At 40.0% G+C, this 23,949-nt stretch overlaps 1 protein-coding gene across 1 annotated transcript; it reads right to left on the bottom strand.

Moving 5' to 3' along the window:
* Positions 1-2,168: 2,168 nt before the first annotated feature.
* Positions 2,169-21,701, bottom strand: LOC147530986 (uncharacterized). The gene is made up of 5 exons (XM_086649708.1): positions 21,666-21,701; positions 8,185-8,214; positions 6,803-7,534; positions 5,353-6,035; positions 2,169-2,337 (listed from the first exon to the last, which is right to left on the bottom strand). The coding sequence occupies exons 1-5, from the start codon at positions 21,699-21,701 to the stop codon at positions 2,169-2,171; spliced, it is 1,650 nt and encodes a 549-aa protein (XP_086505834.1).
* Between the last annotated feature and the right edge of the window lie 2,248 nt (positions 21,702-23,949).

Genomic DNA, 23,949 nt, shown 5'->3' with positions numbered 1-23,949 from the left:
CTGTTTTAATATCAGTTTGAGAAGATAAGGGAGGAAGAGAGAATCACGTACGGGTTTGGTTGCTTCAAACGGATGATTCTGTGCTTCGCGGGACAGTCTAGCAAGTTGCGTCCTTCGCTAAGATGAAGCGACGTGATATTGACTAAACTCACCCGTTAGATGCCCACTGTACACAGTACTATATTGTGGCACTTTACATGGAATAAAAAATTCTCAACAACCCCAATCTTGTGACCGAACATTGCCCGTATAACCTTGCAACTGTCTGATCTGGTTCCATCTAATGCGCCACGTGTCGCTAAAAGACCAAAGTGGACTTGATTTTGACTCAAACTTTGACCTGCTCTAGTTTTATCCTCCGAACTCCGTTTCGACTCCCGTTTTCGCCTACGGGCTCGTCTTGGACTCTACTTTCCATCCGAACACTAATCTTGACCAAGAAGTCAGAATCAACAAATGACCAAAATGCCCCTAGTCTGTATTCTTTCCGACTTTATCCGTTTTGCACGCGTAACTCTGTAAAAAGATACCTGAACATAAAAGAGAGTAATTCGTGAGAGTAACTGCTCTAGAGAGACTAACTCGTCTAAATTAATAGACTCAGATGGGACATTTCCATGTCTCATGAAACATCCCCAAACTTAGATTTTGCTAGTCCTCGAGCAAAACAGAAAAATAAAACTAAACCCATTTCACCACTTTCGTAGGGACCCACGATTGCACTTAGCACGTGCAACAAGCCGTTAAACCTCTAGGTTACCCAAGAGGACGAGTTTTGTCTCGTGGGGGTTTGTAGTGAATATACCCACAAAATTCAAAGATCAAAAATGCAAAAGGGTCTAAATATGATGTGGACTAAAAATGTTCATTCGGTAGATTTTCAAAAGTTAATAGACAAGAAATCTAAGTCGACCAAACCATACAAATGCTAATAATCCCTTCACTAGTAATCAAGACTCGAAGTGCACGTGACCAGCCAATATGAGTATCATTTCGGTTCTGAAAAGACAAGACCTCGATTACCATCTCGTTACATTTCGCCTCGACTACTGCCTCACGGTCATACACTCAAAAATCAAAGTCACTCAAGAATGGTTCACTCTATGTGTTGGTATGAATATGAAGGAAAACTCAACACATGAAAAAGACGGACTAAAATTCTGTGGACGACTGATCTCAAAGAAGGAAACAACCACTAATATGGAATGGGGAAGCTAACCAACTCTTTTCACCTGATCTACTATCTAACAATGCTTCCTAGAGGTAGATAGACACTAATGAGGATCTGACTAGAACTCCTGAGAACTCGACGTCTTCAAATCTTCAAGAACTACTTCAAGGGATAAACACTCAAACAAAACTACACAAGCACTTTTTTTCTTCAAATTTTTTTTTTTTTTTTTTTTTTAACTGACTCTGGTAATAAAACTCAAAATACATATCATACTTTCTTCACATTATTCTTTCCTTGGGTAAAATTCTATTCACTTTGCTTCATGCCTTATTCTCAGGGTTCTAAATAATGATGGAGTTCCTATCTTCCTATAGTTGACACTGTTTTCAAGTTTCTCAGACTACAAGAGAAGGTTAGCATTCCTGATGACATCCCTAGTGGTTGTAAAATTTGAACTCAAGAGATCAACTGAGTTCTAAGGAATACTGCGAGGTTGAGTAGCTCTTCATTCTACTCAGAATTAGCTCAGAAGAGATCACTCAAAGCAAAAGAAAGGCTCAGAATCTCACATGGGTTAAGTCTCCACTAATGATCGATTAAGTTCTCTTAGAAAAGTCTACTCTTCACCTATCTAATACTCACATGGCTAGTGCACAAACAACTTCAAGACTCAAAATTCGTGGAAAAACCCTTAGCAAAAGCATAGTACAACCAACCAGACTCTATAACTATCAACAAGCAAAAACAACTAGACTCACGTTTCTAATCCAAAAATTAAAAATTTTGAACCCTTTTGAATTTTTGAAATAAGGACTAAAAATTCAATCCCCCATCCCCAAACTTAAACCGAACATTGTCCTCAATGTTCTGAAGACTATGCAAAATAAAAGGAATAGGGAAAGATGTTACCAGATTCAAAAGTCCTATGCATGGGTTGCCTCCCAGAAAGCGCTAAGTTTAACGTCTTCAGCCAGACGAAACTGATCATACCGGATCAGTTTTGATAGACAGGATCTTCGATAGGCACGTCCTCTGTATCGGTCAACATCTCTAAAAATGGTTTCAGCTGTTGTCCATTCACTTTGGACACACTACCATTTCTGTCTTCAATGTCAACCGCACCATAAGGATACACAAACTTGACCGTAAAAGGCCCTGTCCATCTAGAACGGAGTTTACCAGGAAATAAATGCAAACGTGTGTTATATAATAAAACTTTCTGACCCGGTGAAAATGTTTTTCTTAAAATAATTTTATCATGCAACATTTTCATCTTATGTTTATATAACCTAGCACTCTCATATGCATCATTTCTCAACTCCTCCAACTCACTGAGTTGCAACTTTCTCTCTCTACCCGCCTTGTCAAGCGAAAAATTCAATTGCTTGATAGCCCAATATGCTCTATGCTCTAACTCAACGGATAAGTGGCATGCTCTGCCATACACTAGTCTATATGGAGACATTCCAATAGGGGTCTTAAACGCTGTACGGTAAGCCCATAGTGCATCGGTTAGTCGTAAAGACCAATCCTTCCTATTGGTGTTAACCGTTTTCTCTAGAATGCGTTTAATCTCCCTATTCGATACCTCGACTTGACCACTAGTCTGTGGATGATATGGGGTAGACACCTTATGGGTAATACCATATTTATTCATCAAAAGCTCAAACTGCCTATTACAAAAGTGTGTGCCCCCATCACTAATAATTGCCCGCGGTGTACCAAAACGTGAAAGTATGTTTTCCTTCAAGAAAGTGATCACAACTTTGTGATCATTCGTTTTGCAAGCAACCGCCTCTATCCACTTAGACACATAGTCAACTGCCACTAGGATGTACAGATTTCCAAATGAATTTGGGAAGGGACCCATGAAATCGATGCCCCACACATCGAAGACCTCAACTACCAAAATAGGATTAAGGGGCATCATGTTCCTACGTGAAATGCTTCCCAACTTTTGGCATCGTTCACATGCCAAACAATATGCATTGGTATCCTTAAATATAGACGGCCAGTAAAAACCACATTGCAGAATTTTGGCAGCCGTCTTTTTACTACTAAAATGCCCTCCACATGCATGATCATGACAAAAGGAGATGATTTTCAATTGTTCCTCATCAGGAACACATCTCCTAATGATCTGATCGGGACAATACTTAAACAAGTATGGGTCGTCCCAGAAGAACCGTTTTACCTCGGATAAAAATTTATCACGATCTTGCTTGGTCCAGTGTTTGGGTATTTGACCAGTAGCAAGATAGTTCACTATATCAGCAAACCAAGGTAATCGGGAGACACTAAAGAGTTGCTCATCAGGAAAGCTCTCTCTCATGGGTAACTTGTCTTTGACAGACTCGACTACAAGTCTAGACAAGTGGTCTGCTACTAAATTTTCGGAACCCTTTTTGTCCCGAATCTCTATGTCAAATTCCTGTAGCAGTAGTATCCATCTAATCAGCCTAGGTTTTGCATCCTTTTTAGAAAGGAGATATTTTAATGCAGCATGATCAGAGAATATGATGACCTTAGACCCAACGAGATATGATCTGAACTTCTCTAAGGCATAGACTACAGCTAACAACTCTTTTTCAGTGGTAGAGTAGTTTAGCTGTGCATCATTCAACGTCTTACTGGCATAGTATATAACGTGAAGAAGTTTATTCTCATGTTGACCTAACACGACTCCAATGGCGTAATCAGATGCATCACACATGATCTCAAATGGAGTACTCCAGTTGGGAGGTTTAACAATAGGGGCGGATGTAAGCATAAGTTTCAGTTTTTCAAAGGCTTCTAAGCAAGGACCGTCAAAGACAAATTTGTTCTCTTTTGCCAAAAGATTACAAAGAGGTCTAGATATCTTGCTGAAATCTTTGATAAACCGCCGATAAAATCCAGCATGTCCTAAGAACGATCGAATATCTTTGACCGTTTTAGGGATTGGGAGGCTTTTTATCAACTCAACTTTTGCTTTATCTACTTCAATGCCCTTTTCAGAAATGACATGCCCTAAGACTATTCCTGAGCGAACCATAAAGTGACATTTCTCCCAATTAAGAACTAAGTTCTTTTCTTTGCATCGAACTAACACGAGTGTGAGGTGATGCAGACACTGATCGAATGATGAGCCAAAGACTGAAAAATCATCCATAAAGACCTCGAGAAACCTCTCTACCATATCTGAAAATATGCTCATCATACATCTTTGAAAAGTGGCGGGTGCATTACACAACCCAAAAGGCATCCGACGATAAGCATAAGTTCCAAATGGACAGGTAAAAGTGGTTTTCTCTTGGTCTTCAGGGGCTATAGGAATCTGATTATAGCTAGAATAGCCATCTAAGAAATAGTAGTAGCTATGCCCAGCTAGTCTCTCTAACATCTGATCAATGAAAGGAAGAGGAAAATGGTATTTCCTCGTGACCGTGTTCAATTTCCTGTAGTCAACACAAACACGCCACCCAGTGGTCATCCTGGTGGGTATTAACTCATTTGACTCGTTCTTGACTACAGTAATGCCTGATTTCTTGGGTACAATTTGAACAGGACTGACCCAAGTACTATCTGAAATAGGGTATATGATACCCGCACCTAATAATTTCAGGACTTCAGCTCTAACTACCTCCTTCATGTGAGGGTTAAGTCTACGTTGCATTTCCCTTGACGGTTTAGCATCTTCCTCTAGATAGATATGGTGCATGCAAACAGAAGGACTTATACCCTTTAAATCTGATATTGACCACCCTAAGGCCTCTTTGTGGTTTCTAAGGACATCTAACAGTCTACTCTTCTGTTCTTTTTCTAACTCAGAAGCAATAATGACAGGTTGAGTTTCAGATGGGCCTAGAAACGAATACTTTAAGTTGTCAGGCAAGGGTTTCAATTCTAAGGAAGGTGGTTTGTCTGTGGATGTAGACAACTCTGGGATAGATGGACCACTGGACTCATTGGTTGATGATAGTTGATTTGTCTCTAAAGTTGGCGAGTCAATTGGCTTTGACAAAATGAGGGGTTCAACTTTCGCTTTCCACTTATCAGTATCCAGTAATGGGGTAGAATCCAGCAAAGCATTTACCTCATTGATACTTCCCTCCTCATCAAAGTCTAAGCCAAAATGAGCCAACAGTGTTTCTAAGGGATCCTCGGATAAAGTTTCAGGTAAAGAATCCTGAACGAACATATCTATTAGATTCAACTCGGTAAAATCCTCAACATCATCTGGAAAAAGTCCAGCTTTATAGATGTTCATCTCTACAGTCATGTTTCCAAAAGACAATTTTAAGAGTCCACTCCTACAATATATGACAGCATCAGATGTAGCTAAGAATGGTCGTCCTAAAATGATTGGAATCTGACTCTGGGTATCACGAACAGGGTCGGTATCCAAGATGATGAAATCTACAGGAAAGATGAATTCACCGACTTTTATTAAAACATCTTCCACTATTCCACGTGGCCGTCTAATAGACCGATCCGCCAACTGGAGAACTACAGGAGTGGGTTTTATTTCTCCTAAATCTAACTGTAAGTACACCGAGTAAGGAAGAAGGTTAACACTAGCACCTAGATCTAATAATGCTCGTTCGATCTCATGTTCTCCTATGGTGCATGGTAATGTAGGACTTCCTGGGTCTTTGTACTTAGATGGAAGGGTTTGTTGGATAATAGAACTCACTTGATTAGTCAAGAAGACTTTCTTATGCACGTTCATCTTACGCTTTCTAGTACATATGTCTTTAAGGAACTTGGCGTAAGATGGGATCTGTTTAATGGCATCTAATAATGGAATGTTAATACTAACCTGTTTGAACATTTCCATTATCTCCTCAAACTGAGATTTCTTCTTAGGTTCTACCAGACGCTGAGAATAAGGGGCTCTAGGAACATATGGCTCAGGCACAATGGGTAGGTTTTCAGACTCAGGAGCCTTCACAGGCTCTTTACTAGGGGTACTAGTTGGTAAGGTTGGTGGTTCATAGTTTGGTTCACTATCTTCGGGAACTCCTACCTTATTGTCAATTGCCCTACCACTTCTATGGGTGGTTACTGCATTGGCCTGGTCCATTGACATTTTACCCTTCGGATTTGGCTCTGGTTGACTAGGAAATATACCCTGTTCTCTCTGCTTAAGGGCTTCTGTAAGTTGACCTACCTCGGTTCTTAGACTAGATATAGTCTGGTTGGTCTGTTGTGCAAACTCCATTTGGGCCTTAGCTAACTGCTTCATGGTTTCCTCTAAAGACTCTTTGTTCTGAGAAGGATATTGGGTACTAGATTGACCCTGGTTTTGAGCATAAGGATTCCTAGGAGCATTAAACCCAGGAGGGTTTATTGAACTACTAATCTGGCCCTGACCCTGACCCTTTGACCAAGAAAAATTGGGGTGATTTCTCCAACCCGGATTATAAGTGTTCGAATAAGGATCATATTTCTGACGGTTATCTAGCCTAGAGTTTAGATAAAGAGCATTAGCATGCTCTTTCTCGTCAGGAACAAAAATAGGGTACACTTATTTCCAGTATGAGATGAGTCCTCACAGACCGAGCACGGATAAGAGATGGATTCATTTCCAACACTCATGACTTGAGTGGGATCCTCCCTGAATGCTTTAGGCTGACCAAGTTCTAGGGCTTCTATCCTTCTCGTCATGGCGGCGAGTTTAAGATCTGACTCATCAACTCTATAGATGCTAGCTTTATTCGGAGTAGGATTAGCCCTAGTAGGAGGTCCTCTAGAAGTTTCCCATTGCTGGGATTTCTCAGCTAGATCTTCTAGAAAAGCCATGCAATCATCGGCGGATTTATGAGTAAAACCGCCACCACATAATGATTCTACCATGGATGTAGTTGGGTAATTTAGTCCGTCATAGAGAATCTGGACTAGTCTTATCTTTTCAAAACCATAGTGTGGACACTGTAGTAAGATTTCTTTAAATCTCTCAAGATATTTATAGAGAGATTCTTCTTCTTGCTGCACAAAACTGTTAAGACTTTGCCTTAAAGAGGTAGTTTTGTGTTTCGGGAAGAATTTCAGAAGGAATGCACTGCTCAATTCTTCCCATGTAGTAATGGAATGGGGTTGTAAGGCATACAACCAAGATTTTTCTTTCTCCTTCAGTGAGAAAGGGAACAACCTAAGTCTCAATATTTCATCAGGCATATTGGGGAAATTCATAGTCCCACAGATTTCTTCGAAATCCCTAACATGGTAGTAGGGATTCTCGTTCTCAACCCCACGGAAAACAGGGAGCATTTGAATAGTGCTCTGTTTCAACTCGAATTGAGTCGTGCATTGGGGTAACTGTATGCATGACGGTTGACACGTTCTAGTGGGATTCATGTAATCCCTGAGTGTCATAGGCTGATTTCCATCCCTGGCTTGGTTTAGATTCTCACCCATAGTGTCACTCAAAGAGAGATTCGCTAAAAGATTACTTAAATGTGCTTCTCTACTGATGAAACGACCTCTCTTATCACGATATCTATTGGGCATAAACTAGAGCCCAACGACCGAGGATATTCGAACCAAAGAATCACTACGAGGAACCTATAGGAAAGCAAACACAATCAGTCTGACTCCACCAAGCAACCTAAACAAAATCTAGACAATAGACAGGTTTGTCAGATTCACCCTACAAATCTAGACAGCTCCTACTTCGCCACAACACTTGAACTTTGACTGTTTATAAAGGTTACTCGATCAGAGTAGTCGGTAGACAATTCTCCAAGAAGACAACCAACGATGAACGTTGTGACAGCCGTCTTCCTTCGGCAAACGTTTCCTCTTCTCGAGGCGGCCGTTTTGACAAGAATTGTTTACAAACTTTCCTCTGAGAATGCCTAGATAAAAGTCAATTTCCCGAGTTGTTTTTGAAGGGTCTTATGAGCTCGATACCTTAGGAGCTGATGTCTAAATAATATTTTAGCTTTTTAAGTGAGGTTTGGGTTCGTGAATGTTGTTACCTATGTGGGCAAGAGAATGGTGATGAAATCCGTTTCTTATCTTGTAACTGGGTTAGTGCCCTTACTAGAATGATTACACTAAACAGTTCGGTCACAGCAATTAAGCACACGAATTCACACCAAAAACCCACTGACAGGAGATTCGTGGGCGTTCAAGAAATTTACATCCCGTTCAAGACGGGCGATGACCTTTGTAGATGACCCGCGAGTGTTCTGACCCGAGGTTCCGTTTTGATTTTCGGTTACAATTTAATTAAGCCCTCCAATTTAGGTTCAAAACTTTAAAACCAAAAAATAAAAAGAAAGTCTCTCTCTCACCAAAAAAAATAAAATAAAATAAAAATAACAAAAAATGTAAATTCTTCTTCTTGAGCTCCTCTCCTTGTTGCGCCTTCTCCTTTGCTCCTTAGTGTTTTTCTACACCAAAAACGGAAAAGCAAGTAAAAGTGTCCAAAAATATAAACTTACCAAAAATAGAAATAAAATTAGATTAAATTTAAACTAAGTCCCCGGCAGCGGCGCCAAAAACTTGATGGGACTAAAAGTTTACCCTAAATAGGTCTACACCCGCAAGTGCACGGGTGTCAAGTTGTAATTTCTCGGTAAGACCGGTTCGTTCCTCAGAGACTAAGTCAAACTCAATTTAATCTTAAAACTATTGTGATTTTCAAAAGTGGTTTGATTGGTAATATGATTCCAAAAAAAAATAGCAAATATAACTCAAAAGAAAACAAATAAGTTGAAATTCAGAAAAGGGGAACCTAGGGTTTTCGAATCCGTCCATATGATAATCCTAAAGACGATGTACTTGCCTTAATCAACTAAGTTCTTTGTTTTACTCGGGTTCTATTACATGAACGTTCTAGAATCCGGAAGATGTTGTCATTAAATCAATAAGAACTTTAAAATATATGAAGATTTAATCTAAAAATTGACTTGCATATAAATCAAAACAATAACATTCTCATTATGGACTTCATCTAAAACCCTAGATAGGAAAATTAGTTTCTCATGATGATAGATGGAAGTTTAACTAAATAAATGATGGGAGAAAAGTAGAAAAAGTCGGATTTCTTACTGATTTTGCAGCCAAACAGAGCCTTAAGGAATTGATTTCCTTCTGATTTTCTGAGATTCTGCCAAACGCACCCTCTGGGAAAACGATTTTCTCGTCTTCCCGGAAATGGTTTCCCTCTGGGAAATTTATTTTCTCATCTTCTTCAACCTTCTTTCTCTCTCTAACCTCCTGTTTCTCTCTTTATCTCTTACTCTAATCTCTCTATCTATGTTATCTCTTGCTCTCTCACTAAACAGGAAACAAAAAGAAAGAGAAATCAAAAACAAAATGGAATAGATAATCACAACCGATTCTCTCTCTCTCTACAAAATCTCTCTGTCTCTCTGACTAACTTTCTCTCTTCCTCTGTAATCTCTCTCTCTCTCTCACTAAGAAATTAAGGTTACAAATCAAAGAAACAAAAATCAGAAATTAAAACAAATCGAATTATAAGCTCTCGGTTTTCCTCTCTCTCTCTCTACTTTCTTCTTTAAACCGTGATCCTTGTTCAGCCGACCTCTTCTCTTTTTATAGAGTTAAAGACCAATCGAATCTCTCTTCTATCTCCCGGGTCTATCTCTCTTTCTGTTTTGATTGCCCACCAAATATCTTCCTCCATCTCTCGGTTTCCCTCTCTAATTCTTCTTCTGTTTTAATATCAGTTTGAGAAGATAAGGGAGGAAGAGAGAATCACGTACGGGTTTGGTTGCTTCAAACAGATGATTCTGTGCTTCGCGGGACAGTCTAGCAAGTTGCGTCCTTCGCTAAGATGAAGCGACGTGATATTGACTAAACTCACCCGTTAGATGCCCACTGTACACAGTACTATATTGTGGCACTTTACATGGAATAAAAAATTCTCAACAACCCCAATCTTGTGACCGAACATTGCCCGTATAACCTTGCAACCGTCTGATCTGGTTCCATCTAATGCGCCACGTGTCGCTAAAAGACCAAAGTGGACTTGATTTTGACTCAAACTTTGACCTGCTCTAGTTTTATCCTCCGAACTCCGTTTCGACTCCCGTTTTCGCCTACGGGCTCGTCTTGGACTCTACTTTCCATCCGAACACTAATCTTGACCAAGAAGTCAGAATCAAAAAATGACCAAAATGCCCCTAGTCTGTATTCTTTCCGACTTTATCCGTTTTGCACGCGTAACTCTGTAAATAAAAGAGAGTAATTCGTGAGAGTAACTGCTCTAGAGAGACTAACTCGTCTAAATTAAGAGACTCAGATGGGACATTTCCATGTCTCATCAGTTATTAAGTGTATATTCCTAATAATACACCCACGTAGTCGATTTAAATACCCATATTCCTATAGCCCATGAAACAGCGTTATCTCGTCGACTTAGGTGCTAGTCTTCTTAAGTCATTGTTGTCCATGCAATGATGATGCACCCGAAAAGGTTACACACCCAAGCGGAGGTATCAAGTAGTAATCCGGCAAAGCCGAGATCGATCCAAGGATAGGAAGGTAGTTTGGATATCGAAGGGTCTTGTCCCTCGGTCTAGATATTTCAACCTAACTTAGACTAAGACGGAAAGAAACAAAGATAACGGGGGGTTTTTAGGATTGATTTAAGAGGAAATAAATAAAACAAATAAAACTAATTAAACGATAAAAGTAAAATGGGCGAGAGAGATTCGAGAGAAGAGTCGAAGGAACAAGAGTCGGGAGGCAAATAAGACTCGATTCGGGCAACAAATAAGTGATAGAGGTGTCGAACCGGGAATCCATAATGATAAATATACAACTATGTATGGTCCGATCTAATGTTCCTAAGTATAATCGATGTTCGACTCCTAAGGTGATGTCTATAAGCACTACGTATATCCGGAGATCATACTTAGTCAAACAAACATCATAATCGGTTTATCCCGAGTCAACGAAAGTGTTGTCTAGTCGCCTAACTATGTGAAGTGCATGACAAGACACATGAAATTATGACTTAGTCTACGATCGATATCAAATACTTCGTTTCGTCTATTAACTATGCGAAGTGCTTGACAAGACACATGAAAATACGATCAAAACGATAATCGAAATAAATGAACATCAATTTATAATCAAAACATCAAATCATATTAAACATAATCACGAATTCATCACATTTCATCTCATATAATCGACAAACTAAAGTTAGCTAAATATGGTGATTGAATAAGAAATGGAAAGGAAATGATAAGAGAATCCCCCTTTTCCGATATGGTTCAAGGCTAGGTTCGTCGGAAAATTTGAGTCTTTAAGGTGCAGCCGATCTCCCCTTAGCAAATTCTGGGTTCCCCATAGCGACCACCATCATCTTCTCCATTTATCACAAACCTCCATTAAAGCTAAACCTAGTTTTCTCTCTCTAGAAATTTCTTGTCCAAAATGATGGGGAGCAAAAGCCCTAAGGTTTCGAACCAAGAAAGTGGCCGGAAACTATAAAAAATCCGGCCAAAGAAGTGAAGATTCCGGCCAAAAATCATATAGATCCGGCCATGTATGCTGTTGTCCGAGCCGGATGTCCCTTGGTCGCGTCCCGAGCGTTGCTCCCGTGCCGGCCAAGAAACCCGCAGCCGCGTCCCGAGCTCGGAAGCTGCTGTCCCGTGTTCCTTGAAGCCTTCCCGAGCTGCTGGTCGCGACTTGCTCGTTCCGGTTGCTGCTGTTCGTGGAAGCTTGCTGCTGGAGCATCCCGTGTTCTGGTCGGAGCTTCTGTGCGCGTCCCGTGCTAGCAGCTCCCGTGCTCCCTTGCAGCTCTCCCGAGCAGCAGCTCGTGTGCAGCCCGAGCTGCTGCTCGGCCGGCCAAAGCTAGGCCGGCCTAGTGTGCTGGCCGGATCCTCCTTCTTCTTGCTCTCTTGTTCTCTCTCTATCAACCCTTAGTGATGAAGAACCAAACCCTAGCCTCCTTCTCTCTCTCCTTTCTTGGTTCCAAGGTTGAAGATGATGAATCAAGAAGATGAATAGTAGATTTTGACCCCCCCCCCTTTCTCTAACTTCATTCAAACCCTAGACTTAGTCAAACTTGACTAAGTCTTTAGACCACAAATGGTGCCCATAAAATATCCACACAATTCTTCTTCTTTTAATATTACTTGGGCTTGGACTTGGTTTTGGGCTTTGATTTAGAAACCAAGAGAGTGCCTCCATCCTTGTCTCTACATCTTCAAATTCTCACAAAGGACTAGAATACCCTCGGAATTCTTTCTTTCATATCTTCCCCGTCGGACTCGTCATTGACTATACTTGTCATTTGATTTGCTTGAAGTCTTTTTCTCTCATTTTCGGCACATGAAATGATAATTCGCTCCTTTTATTCCGAAGCACACGCTTAACTCCAAAATAAGTACCTAACATGAAAAACATATAAAATATTATTGATAACACTCGAAAAGGACTAATTAGTCTAAGTTAGGCTCTCCAAATGTGACATTTTCGTGTCACATCAAGATCCCCAAACTTAAACATTGCTAGTCCTCGAGCAAATAAAACAAAATAAAAGCCTAACTCACTTTCGGAGGCATCCCGGTTGCATTTAGCGTATGCAACAAGCCTTTAAACCTCTAGGTTACCCCTAGAGGACGAGTGTCGTCTCGTGAGGGTTTCCATAGATGACACCCACAAACATCGTGGTTTCAAATACACAAGGGTCCAAAATCCAAATCATAGATAAACATGGTTCATATAGTAAAGGTTTTAAGCATGTTAATGCATAATGAATCAAGTAAATGAGCTCTTGTAAAAGCTAAAGGCCCCTTCACTAATGATCTTACCCTAAAGTGCTAGTGTCATACCATAATGAGCAACATCTATGTTCCGAAGTCACAAAACCTTGATTCCTAAGTTAGTACATTTCGCCTCGACTTCGGCCTCTCGGACATACACTCCAAATATGAAATCACTCAAGAATGGTTCGCTCGTATGTGTGAGTGTGATCACTAACATGGACTCAACACATAAAAAGGGGTGAGGACAACATTTTGGAACGAATGATCTTCGAAAAGGAATTAGCCACTATATAGAGTGGGGAAGCTCACTCACCCTTCTCACCCATTCTACCCTCTAAGAATGCCTTCCAAAGGTTAACGGATACTAGAGATGGATGACGATGGAGGATTCCCGAGAATGTCGAACTCTTCATGATAGAACCTCTTGAGCACTTCCACATTCGTTTCTTGCTTCGAATACTTATTCATGAACATAAACACAAACACACATATATACAATCACATCACTCACACAAAAGAGCTAACATGCTCAAACATACACATAAACCACTTTATTTCATTTCTCTTTCTTCTTCACTTTTTCACTTTTTTTTTCATTCTTTTTTTTTCTTTTTCTTTTTTCTTTTTCATAACACAAATACAATCAACCAAAACAAAATACAACACACATAACTCTATTCTTGCAATCAACTTTTCATTTCATACTTGCTCTTGACATTCTTCATTCTTTCTTCTCATGTCTTCATTCTCGGGATATAAGATGATGGATGGTGATGGAGTATCCGCCTCCCTCTAGTTGGCATTCTTTTCGGGTTTCATGGACTACAAGGGCAAGGTTAGTTCGCTATCCTAATGTCACTCCTAGTGGCTAAGGAAGTTGAGCACACAAGATCAAATGAGCTCTTTTATAAGTTACGAGGTTGAGTAGCTCTTCATTCTACTCGGAGTTAGCGCGGAAGAGTACACTCGAAAGGCAATTTAGGCTTTGAGCTCTCACATGGGTTAAGTCTCCACTAATGACTACTCTAGGTCTCTTAGAGATGTTTCTTCTTCACTAAGATGTTACTCCCATAGTATAACACAAACACTCAAAGACTCGACTTTCATGCAAAGACCATTAGCAATCACAAAACCCATCAACTAGATACATATGCATCAACATTCTTAAAACTATCACTATAATCACATGCAAATCTACTCAAAATGTTCAAAAATTTTCAAATTTTGGCTAATTTGAACCCTTTGGTCTTTGAAACCCATGGTCATGCATTGGTTATGGTCATATCCCGCATCCCCAAACTTAAAACTAACATTGTCCTCAATGTTCTAAGCATACACTCACCAAATGATAAAGAGGCACATCAATTTAAAGAGAAGAGTGGAGAGATATTACCATAACCGAAGGAGATAAAAGATGATACTACCAAGGCTCATGTATAAAGAGGTTCCAAGTTGATGTTAAGATCGCGCCATCCCCAAACTTGGAACAAACCACGCCTTAGAAGTAAAACATATAAGAGATGCTCCTAAAATATCCAAAACATAATGAGAATGAAACACATAAAAGACATGACCATATAAAGTCTACCACTAACGCGGGTATACACGATTGCATTGAGCTATGCAATTAGCCTTTGATTCTCTTGTTTTTACACAAGAGCACGAGTTATGTCTCGTGGAGGGTTTCCAGAGATGCTACCCACAAACATCAAGACCCATCTTAATCGGTTAACGATCATATTGTAAAAGCCGGAAGATTTGGGGGTCAACCCAAAGAAAACTATATACAAATGCTAAAGGTCTCACAAAAATATTAAACCAACGAAGTGCACGTGAGACTAAAAGCGAAAAGAGACCATCCCCAAACTTAGTGGATGCACGGTCCACTAAGTACGCATAAATGCTAGGGGCGACGACTAAAAAATCGTCAAAAGGGTCGACATATAAGTGAAGTGGGGGAAGGTCAGTCGAAGGCAAGAAGTCAAACTCAAGCTTAATGGATAAAAAATCCACTAAGTCCCTAGACATGCTAGGGAAGACGTCCGAAGTGTCCCAAAAGGGGTCAACAACCGAGTCTGAGATCATGTGGAAGGTCGAACTAGACTCTAAGGGTAAGGCAATATGCTCGGGGACCAAGTCAAGGTCCATAATTTCCTTAGGTAAATAATCTAACAAGCTATGCGCTATCTCTTCAACTACTATGTTATCGACATCCTTAAAGGCATCGGGAGCCTCAAAGTTGGTTGCAACACCTTCACTTCTACATAACTCATCCAAGTAATCACAAGTGCTAAAAATTGGAAAGTTCAATAACGTGTGATCCCCAAACTTGTTCTTAGAGCTATCATCCTGAACATTAAAATCTAATGTAGTCTGATCATGGTGAGATGACAATGGTCGAGGGAGTGAGCAACAAGGGTCATCGGTCTGTTCAATCTCAAATGGTCTATCAGGAGCTTCATCGACATTTAACTTAAGACTAGAGTTAGGTGTATTACCCTCACCATCATTCATAGTCGCTTCTTGAGTTTGGGGTGCGCAAACCCCTTCCTCGTTGACGATAGGCTCTGACTCAAGTCTATCAACAATTTTGAGAAGCCGTTCCGTGATCTCCGTTATATCTCGATTAAATCTAGTTTCGTACTCTAAAATTGCTTGAAGAGTGTCTTCAGACATCTCCTCGTAATAAGGCACATGAGTATAACTAGACGAAGACTCTCGCGGAACACGAATCATGGGACAATACTCGGTCAAATGGTCTAAGCTCGCACAAATAGCACAAACCGAGCTAATGGTCTCCATGGTCCTTTCTTCACTACCTTCATGTAGATAACTAGACTCGACTCTTTGAGTGGAATCATCGAGTCGGGAATTGTCATCACTAAATGGACCGTTCGTATATGCTTGTCGATAGTCACAAAGACTTCGACGTGGTCGATCAATACTAATGGAACTACGGTCCTCATCAAATGACAAATTCATACGTGAAGGTGTGGTCATCCCAAATTCTTGTCGATAGTCTCGAAGACTCTTATGGGGTTGATTAACCTCATGCTCATAATCCCTAAAACCATATTCATGACGAGTCTGACCGACTCCGTACATTCGTCGATATTCACCCATGGTCATCCTAGGTCGGTCAGGTTCAACTCGTCTATTCCTATCACTAGCCTATATAAGTTTGAGTAGTCCCTGATGACTTGTAGATGGTCGACTAGTGTTGGACAGAGTTCGCATAAGGTCATTCTCATCAATGACCAACTTACCATGATATCACAATATTCAAGGATACTAACACACAATCGCAAAAATGGGAACAAACACTTATAGAACTAAACAATCACACACAAGTAAAAAGGATGAGATAGAAGGCGATACTATCGAGTGCTCCTCTCGTTTCGTTCGTCTTTCTTCTTAAGCTTCTCGAATCCTTCCTTTTCCTTCGCCTTTATGTCACTCTTGGCTCTTTTCTTGAAACGGTACCTAAAAAAATAAAAAGATAAGAAATCACAAAATAAAGAAAACAAGCCTGTCTAAGTAAGCAAATATCACTAAACTAATGAACAAAACAACAAACGGTATCCTAACTACTAAACCTATCCCCGGCAGCGGCGCCAAAAACTTGATGCACCCGAAAAGGTTACACACCCAAGCGGAGGTATCAAGTAGTAATCCGGCAAAGCCGGGATCGATCCAAGGATAGGAAGGTAGTTTGGATATCGAAGGGTCTTGTCCCTCGGTCTAGATATTTCAACCTAACTTAGACTAAGACGGAAAGAAACAAAGATAACGGGGGGTTTTTAGGATTGATTTAAGAGGAAATAAAGAAAACAAATAAAACTAATTAAACGATAAAAGTAAAATGGGCGAGAGAGATTCGAGAGAAGACTCGAAGGAACAAGAGTCGGGAGGCTGCTGTCCCGAGCGTTGCTCCCGTGCCGGCCAAGATACCCGCAGCCGCGTCCCGAGCTCGGAAGCTGTTGTCCCGTGTTCCTTGAAGCCTTCCCGAGCTGCTGGCCGCGACTTGCTCGTTCCGGTTGCTGCTGTTCGTGGAATCTTGCTGCTGGAACATCCCGTGTTCCGGTCGGAGCTTCTGTGCGCGTCCCGTGCTCCCTTGCAGCTCTCCTCGTGTGCAGCCCGAGCTGCTGCTCGGCCGGCCAAAGCTAGGCCGGTCTAGTGTGCTGGTCGGTCTATACTTTGGCCGGATCCTCCTTCTTCTTGCTCTCTTGTTCTCTCTCTATCAACCCTTAGTGATGAAGAACCAAACCCTAGCCTCCTTCTCTCTCTCCTTTCTTGGTTCCAAGGTTGAAGATGATGAATCAAGAAGATGAATAGTAGATTTTGACCCCCCCCCTTTCTCTAACTTCATTCAAACCCTAGACTTAGTCAAACTTGACTAAGTCTTTAGACCACAAATGGGAGCCCATAAAATATCCACACAATTCTTCTTCTCTTAATATTTCTTGGGCTTGGACTTGGTTTTGGGCTTTGATTTAGAAACCAAGAGAGTGCCTCCATCATTGTCTCTACATCTTCAAATTCTCAAAAAGGACTAGAATACCCTCGGACTTCTTTCTTTCATATCTTCCCCGTCCGAACTCAAAATTGAATACCATTTTCACCGTCGGACTCGTCATTGACTATACTTGTCATTTGATTTGCTTGAAGTCTTTTTCTCTCATTTTCGGCACATGAAATGATAATTCGCTCCTTTTATTCCGAAGCACACGCTTAACTCCAAAATAAGTACCTAACATGAAAAACATATAAAATATTATTGATAACACTCGAAAAGGACTAATTAGTCTAAGTTAGGCTCTCCAAATGTGACATTTTCGTGTCACATCAAGATCCCCAAACTTAAACATTGCTAGTCCTCGAGCAAATGAAACAAAATAAAAGCCTAACTCACTTTCGGAGGCATCCCGGTTGCATTTAGCGTATGCAACAAGCCTTTAAACCTCTAGGTTACCCCTAGAGGACGAGTGTCGTCTCGTGAGGGTTTCCATAGATGACACCCACAAACATCGTGGTTTCAAATACACAAGGGTCCAAAATCCAAATCATAGATAAACATGGTTCATATAGTAAAGGTTTTAAGCATGTCAATGCATAATGAATCAAGTAAATGAGCTCTTGTAAAAGCTAAAGGCCCCTTCACTAATGATCTTACCCTAAAGTGCTAGTGTCATACCATAATGAGCAACATCTATGTTCCGAAGTCACAAAACCTTGATTCCTAAGTTAGTACATTTCGCCTCGACTTCGGCCTCACGGACATACACTCCAAATATGAAATCACTCAAGAATGGTTCGCTCGTATGTGTCAGTGTGATCACTAACATGGACTCAACACATAAAAAGGGGTGAGGACAACATTTTGGAACGAATGATCTTCGAAAAGGAATTAGCCACTATATAGAGTGGGGAAGCTCACTCACCCTTCTCACCCATTCTACCCTCTAAGAATGCCTTCCAAAGGTTAACGGATACTAAAGATGGATGACGATGGAGGATTCCCGAGAATGTCGAACTCTTCATGATAGAACCTCTTGAGCACTTCCACATTCGTTTCTTGCTTCGAATACTTATTCATGAACATAAACACAAATACACATATATACAATCACATCACTCACACAAAAGAGCTAACATGCTCAAACATACACATAAACCACTTTATTTCATTTCTCTTTCTTCTTCAGTTTTTCACTTTTTTTTTCATTCTTTTTTTTTCTTTTTCTTTTTTCTTTTTCATAACACAAATACAATCAACCAAAACAAAATACAACACACATAACTCTATTCTTGCAATCAACTTTTCATTTCATACTTGCTCTTGACATTCTTCATTCTTTCTTCTCATGTCTTCATTCTCGGGATATAAGATGATGGATGGTGATGGAGTATCCGCCTCCCTCTAGTTGGCATTCTTATCGGGTTTCATGGACTACAAGGGCAAGGTTAGTTCGCTATCCTAATGTCACTCCTAGTGGCTAAGGAAGTTGAGCACACGAGATCAAATGAGCTCTTTTATAAGTTACGAGGTTGAGTAGCTCTTCATTCTACTCGGAGTTAGCGCGGAAGAGTACACTCGAAAGGCAATTTAGGCTTTGAGCTCTCACATGGGTTAAGTCTCCACTAATGACTACTCTAGGTCTCTTAGAGATGTTTCTTCTTCACTAAGATGTTACTCCCATAGTATAACACAAACACTCAAAGACTCGACTTTCATGCAAAGACCATTAGCAATCACAAAACCCATCAACTAGATACATATGCATCAACATTCTTAAAACTATCACTATAATCACATGCAAATCTACTCAAAATGTTCAAAAATTTTCAAATTTTGGCTAATTTGAACCCTTTTGTCTTTGAAACCCATGGTCATGCATTGGTTATGGTCATATCCCGCATCCCCAAACTTAAAACTAACATTGTCCTCAATGTTCTAAGCATACACTCACCAAATGATAAAGAGGCACATCAATTTAAAGAGAAGAGTGGAGAGATATTACCATAACCGAAGGAGATAAAAGATGATACTACCAAGGCTCATGTATAAAGAGGTTCCAAGTTGATGTTAAGATCGCGCCATCCCCAAATTTGGAACAAACCACGCCATAGAAGTAAAACATATAAGAGATGCTCCTAAAATATCCAAAACATAATGAGAATGAAACACATAAAAGACATGACCATATAAAGTCTACCACTAACGCGGGTATACACGATTGCATTGAGCTATGCAATTAGCCTTTGATTCTCTTGTTTTTACACAAGAGCACGAGTTATGTCTCGTGGAGGGTTTCCAGAGATGCTACCCACAAACATCAAGACCCATCTTAATCGGTTAACGATCATATTGTAAAAGCCGGAATATTTGGGGGTCAACCCAAAGAAAACTATATACAAATGCTAAAGGTCTCACAAAAATATTAAACCAACGAAGTGCACGTGAGACTAAAAGCGAAAAGAGACCATCCCCAAACTTAGTGGATGCACGGTCCACTAAGTACGCATAAATGTTAGGGGCAACGACTAAAAAATCGTCAAAAGGGTCGACATATAAGTGAAGTGGGGGAAGGTCAGTCGAAGGCAAGAAGTCAAACTCAAGCTTTGGCCGGTCCTCCTTCTTCTTGCTCTCTTGTTCTCTCTCTATCAACCCTTAGTGATGAAGAACCAAACCCTAGCCTCCTTCTCTCTCTCCTTTCTTGGTTCCAAGGTTGAAGATGATGAATCAAGAAAATGAATAGTAGATTTTGACCCCCCCCCCTTTCTCTAACTTCATTCAAACCCTAGACTTAGTCAAACTTGACTAAGTCTTTAGACCACAAATGGGTGCCCATAAAATATCCACATAATTCTACTTCTCTTAATATTTCTTGGGCTTGGACTTGGTTTTGGGCTTTGATTTAGAAACCAAGAGAGTGCCTCCATCCTTGTCTCTACATATTCAAATTCTCACAAAGGACTAGAATACCCTCGGATTTGTTTCTTTCATATCTTCCTCGTCCGAACTCCAAATTGAATACCGTTTTCACCGTCGGACTCGTCATTGACTATACTTGTCATTTGATTTGCTTGAAGTCTTTTTCTCTCATTTTCGGCACATGAAATGATAATTCGCTCCTTTTATTCCGAAGCACACGCTTAACTCCAAAATAAGTACCTAACATGAAAAACATATAAAATATTATTGATAACACTCGAAAAGGACTAATTAGTCTAAGTTAGGCTCTCCAAATGTGACATTTTCGTGTCACATCAAATGACCTGGATTAGGGAGATGATAATGAGATATTCCAAATTCACTTAACAGGGTTTCATTCAACAGATCACGTATATGACAAACCTATTTGGAATGTTTATTATCCGTGGACTGTCGTTTAAATACTAAATCAAATTTAGACGACTACGAAATAACAAATTTATTTCTGATAACGAGAGTTTGTAAATTAGAGCCTCTTCCATAAAACCCTTTTTACCCACTCAATTTACAAGTCAAGGTTATTCTCAAAATATACCTTATGCCTTAGACTTATGTATGACTCTCATTCATGTGACCGTTTAGTTTGACTATGGATGTAGTCTGATTAAACTTTGCCTATTATCGAAGGTCGCTTCTTGCGATTTTCTATTGATAATTTCTAGTAACCCTTTACTAGAATGAAGGCTTCCATTCTTTCGTTTGTAGAGTCTGCAACAGTTTCTATCTCGAAACACTTTCAGCCTACTTTTCCAAATCTGGAAGTTTGCATCAACGTGTTCAACTTTCTTTTCCACTTTGAACTAACTCATCCTAATATTTTTACAAGCCTTTTAGGATGTTAGTTGTGGTTCAGATTGTCTTATCTGAACTCAGATGTTAACATCTCTTAATACTCCAGTATTCGAGATGTCCTGGGCAAATGTTAAATCATGTCCCACATGACTGATCTTATTCCTATAGCATAACCATCTTCCTCATGCATGCTTGCTCATCAGGGTCTCCCAGACTCTGAGTCTTCCCGAGCTATGCACTATGAGATTTGGGTCGAACATCTCTTTTAGAGTCTTTCGCATTTGGACTTTTAAGAATCTCAAGTTTCTTATCTTAGTCCTATCATCTTTTGATTTATACTCATAGAACTTTTGATGCCCAAAAGCATTTCATCATTTGTGGTCCTTCATCAACTAATTCCAACATCCTATATTGTTCTCAATTCTGGTATGTACCATCCATACTGGATCTGGAAACGCGTCCCACTAACCTTCTTCAAATCCTGAGATTCAAGAAACTTCTTCATTCTTTAAGGAATCAAACGTCTTTGATTTCTTCGTTGAATCGAAGATTCCAAGTCTTGTCTGCTTCAATCCCATGATGGATCTCCGAAGCATGCATGTTTACTAACTACTAAAGTCGGGGACCGTTTTCCGTTTTTTTTACTTCCTTGTGTTAGCACAGGCTCAAACTTAGACTGATATAAGATCTCGTTCATAGTCTCACGGTATGAATCCACGATCTTAATCTTCTTTATCTAGTTTTCCGAACCTCTAATATATCCATCATTCGCAGTTTTCTCATTTGGAAACTAATTTCTGTCCAATGCTTTCGTCTCACTGACCAAATTATCAAGTTCCAAACTTGATGAGATATCGATTCCATGATTTATTGGCTTCTAGCCAATTTTAGATTTGGTTTCCTTCTCTGCACAAGTCTATGCTCTTATCTTTTATCAGTAAGATTTCAATCTTCTGATCTTGTTAGATAAGCTTTAATGACCTTCAAGGCTTATGAGCAACATGATACTCTCAACACTTGAGATATTCACTTTTGAGTAACTTTCAATTTATTGATAGGTCTCTGACGAATTTTTATTCGTCTTGCGCTGTAGGTACTCAGATCCCATCTCCTTTTACCTTTAGGAACCGCGAGTAACTGTTCTTAATAGTTTTGTTGCTCTTGGTCGAACTCATTCGACTTTTCCTCCCACTTATCCTTCGTAATTAATTATTCTCTTCACAACTAATTATTAGGAGGATACCATCACGAGCAACAAATACTTTGTTCTCTAATTGGTTCTGAAAAGCCCAAATTTCTTCTAAAGAAATTGCGCCAGACTTGCTAATTTATGCCCTGTAATCCTTGTACATGGCCCTTAGCTTTTAGACGGATTTTGGTTATGTGTGGAAGTTGTGTCTAGACATAGTGTTTTTTTCGGAAGACAAGGCCTGATTCGTATCCTTCAATTTTATCCTTTTGGACGCTCAACCTCTATTTTTGACTCAAGACTCTCTTTCTTGTCAACGCGATTCCCTGCTTTTTAAGCGTTCTTGGTTATATTGGACACTTTCCCCTCATCCCTTTTTCATTGGGATGATCCTGTTATATGGGTCACATTTTGATGTGTGTCTTTTACAGATATAACCAAGCTTAGAATATTTCGGTATAAGTTGTTAATTTAGCTATTTTAAAACATCTCAATAGAGAAATAAATTCCTTTATTGATTCTCCATATAATACTTAGTACAAGGATGATGTCTAACTAGAAAAACAAATTAATCTAGACTAGTGCCTAAAGAAGACTTCGATCCCTTTCAGCATCCTTAACCGTCTTGGATTCTGCTCCCTCTTAGATCCTGTCTCCTTTAGCCAAATACTCAGTTCCCAGCTGCTCCTGTACATTCACAAGGATAGGGCATTAGGTATCTCATACCAAAGTGGGAATTTTACAGTATTTGATAAATTAACTGCCGATACCGGAACTGGAAACCACTATTCCATTCATTTTGTCTTCCAAGAACTTAGGGTTATTCATCTTTCAATGGCCATTGCCATCACCGTAGAAACATCTAGCGTTAAGAACGAGAACCTTTAGCTTTAGGTTTAGCAGTTTTGCCTTTCCGTTTGGACGTTGGTTTCTTCTTCGGCCTTTTGTTTTCGTGAACCACAAGAATCTCATTCTTTGGCTCCACCATTGCTATAAATCGCTCAGATGCCTGAAGCATTGAATCAAGATCCTCCAAGGGCTTGTTCCATACGTTTATGTCGTAGTTCATCCGGAATTGATTGGACCCTTTATGAAGTGAACAAAGGATGATATCGTTAGTCGCCTCTTGGCTAATTGGAAAACCCAGCTCTTGTAGTTTCGCAAAGACTTCAATCATTTGACAAACATGAGGCCTACTGGTTTTCCGTCCTCGAGGTGCAGACTCAATAACTTCTTGGTGGTTTCAAACCTCTCCAATCTCGAATTCCTTCGGAGTGAGTCCTCAAGTTGTCGAATTATGGTGTGGCCTTCCATGTTAAAAGGTTTCTCCTGAAGAGTAGCCTCCATGGATGCCTCCATCCAAGACGTTACTGATTCAGGTTCTGCCTTCTGTCGATTATCCTTTTGATGCTCCACCTCTTCAGTAGTCGAAATAGCATCCAATTCTGAAATGGGATAGTCTAGGACATCCAGCTCGTTTCCAAACACGTTATCCAATTGGAGAAGTATCTCTTGACTCCTTCCTCCATGGATAGAGTAGCTCAGTACATTCCTTAGGTGTGAT

This window comes from Eschscholzia californica, unplaced genomic scaffold, assembly GCF_041429995.1.
Source record: "Eschscholzia californica isolate CP2 unplaced genomic scaffold, dmEscCali1.0.p SCAF_6, whole genome shotgun sequence".
NCBI lineage: Eukaryota > Viridiplantae > Streptophyta > Magnoliopsida > Ranunculales > Papaveraceae > Eschscholzia > Eschscholzia californica.
This window is presented reverse-complemented; position numbering and strand designations above follow the sequence as displayed.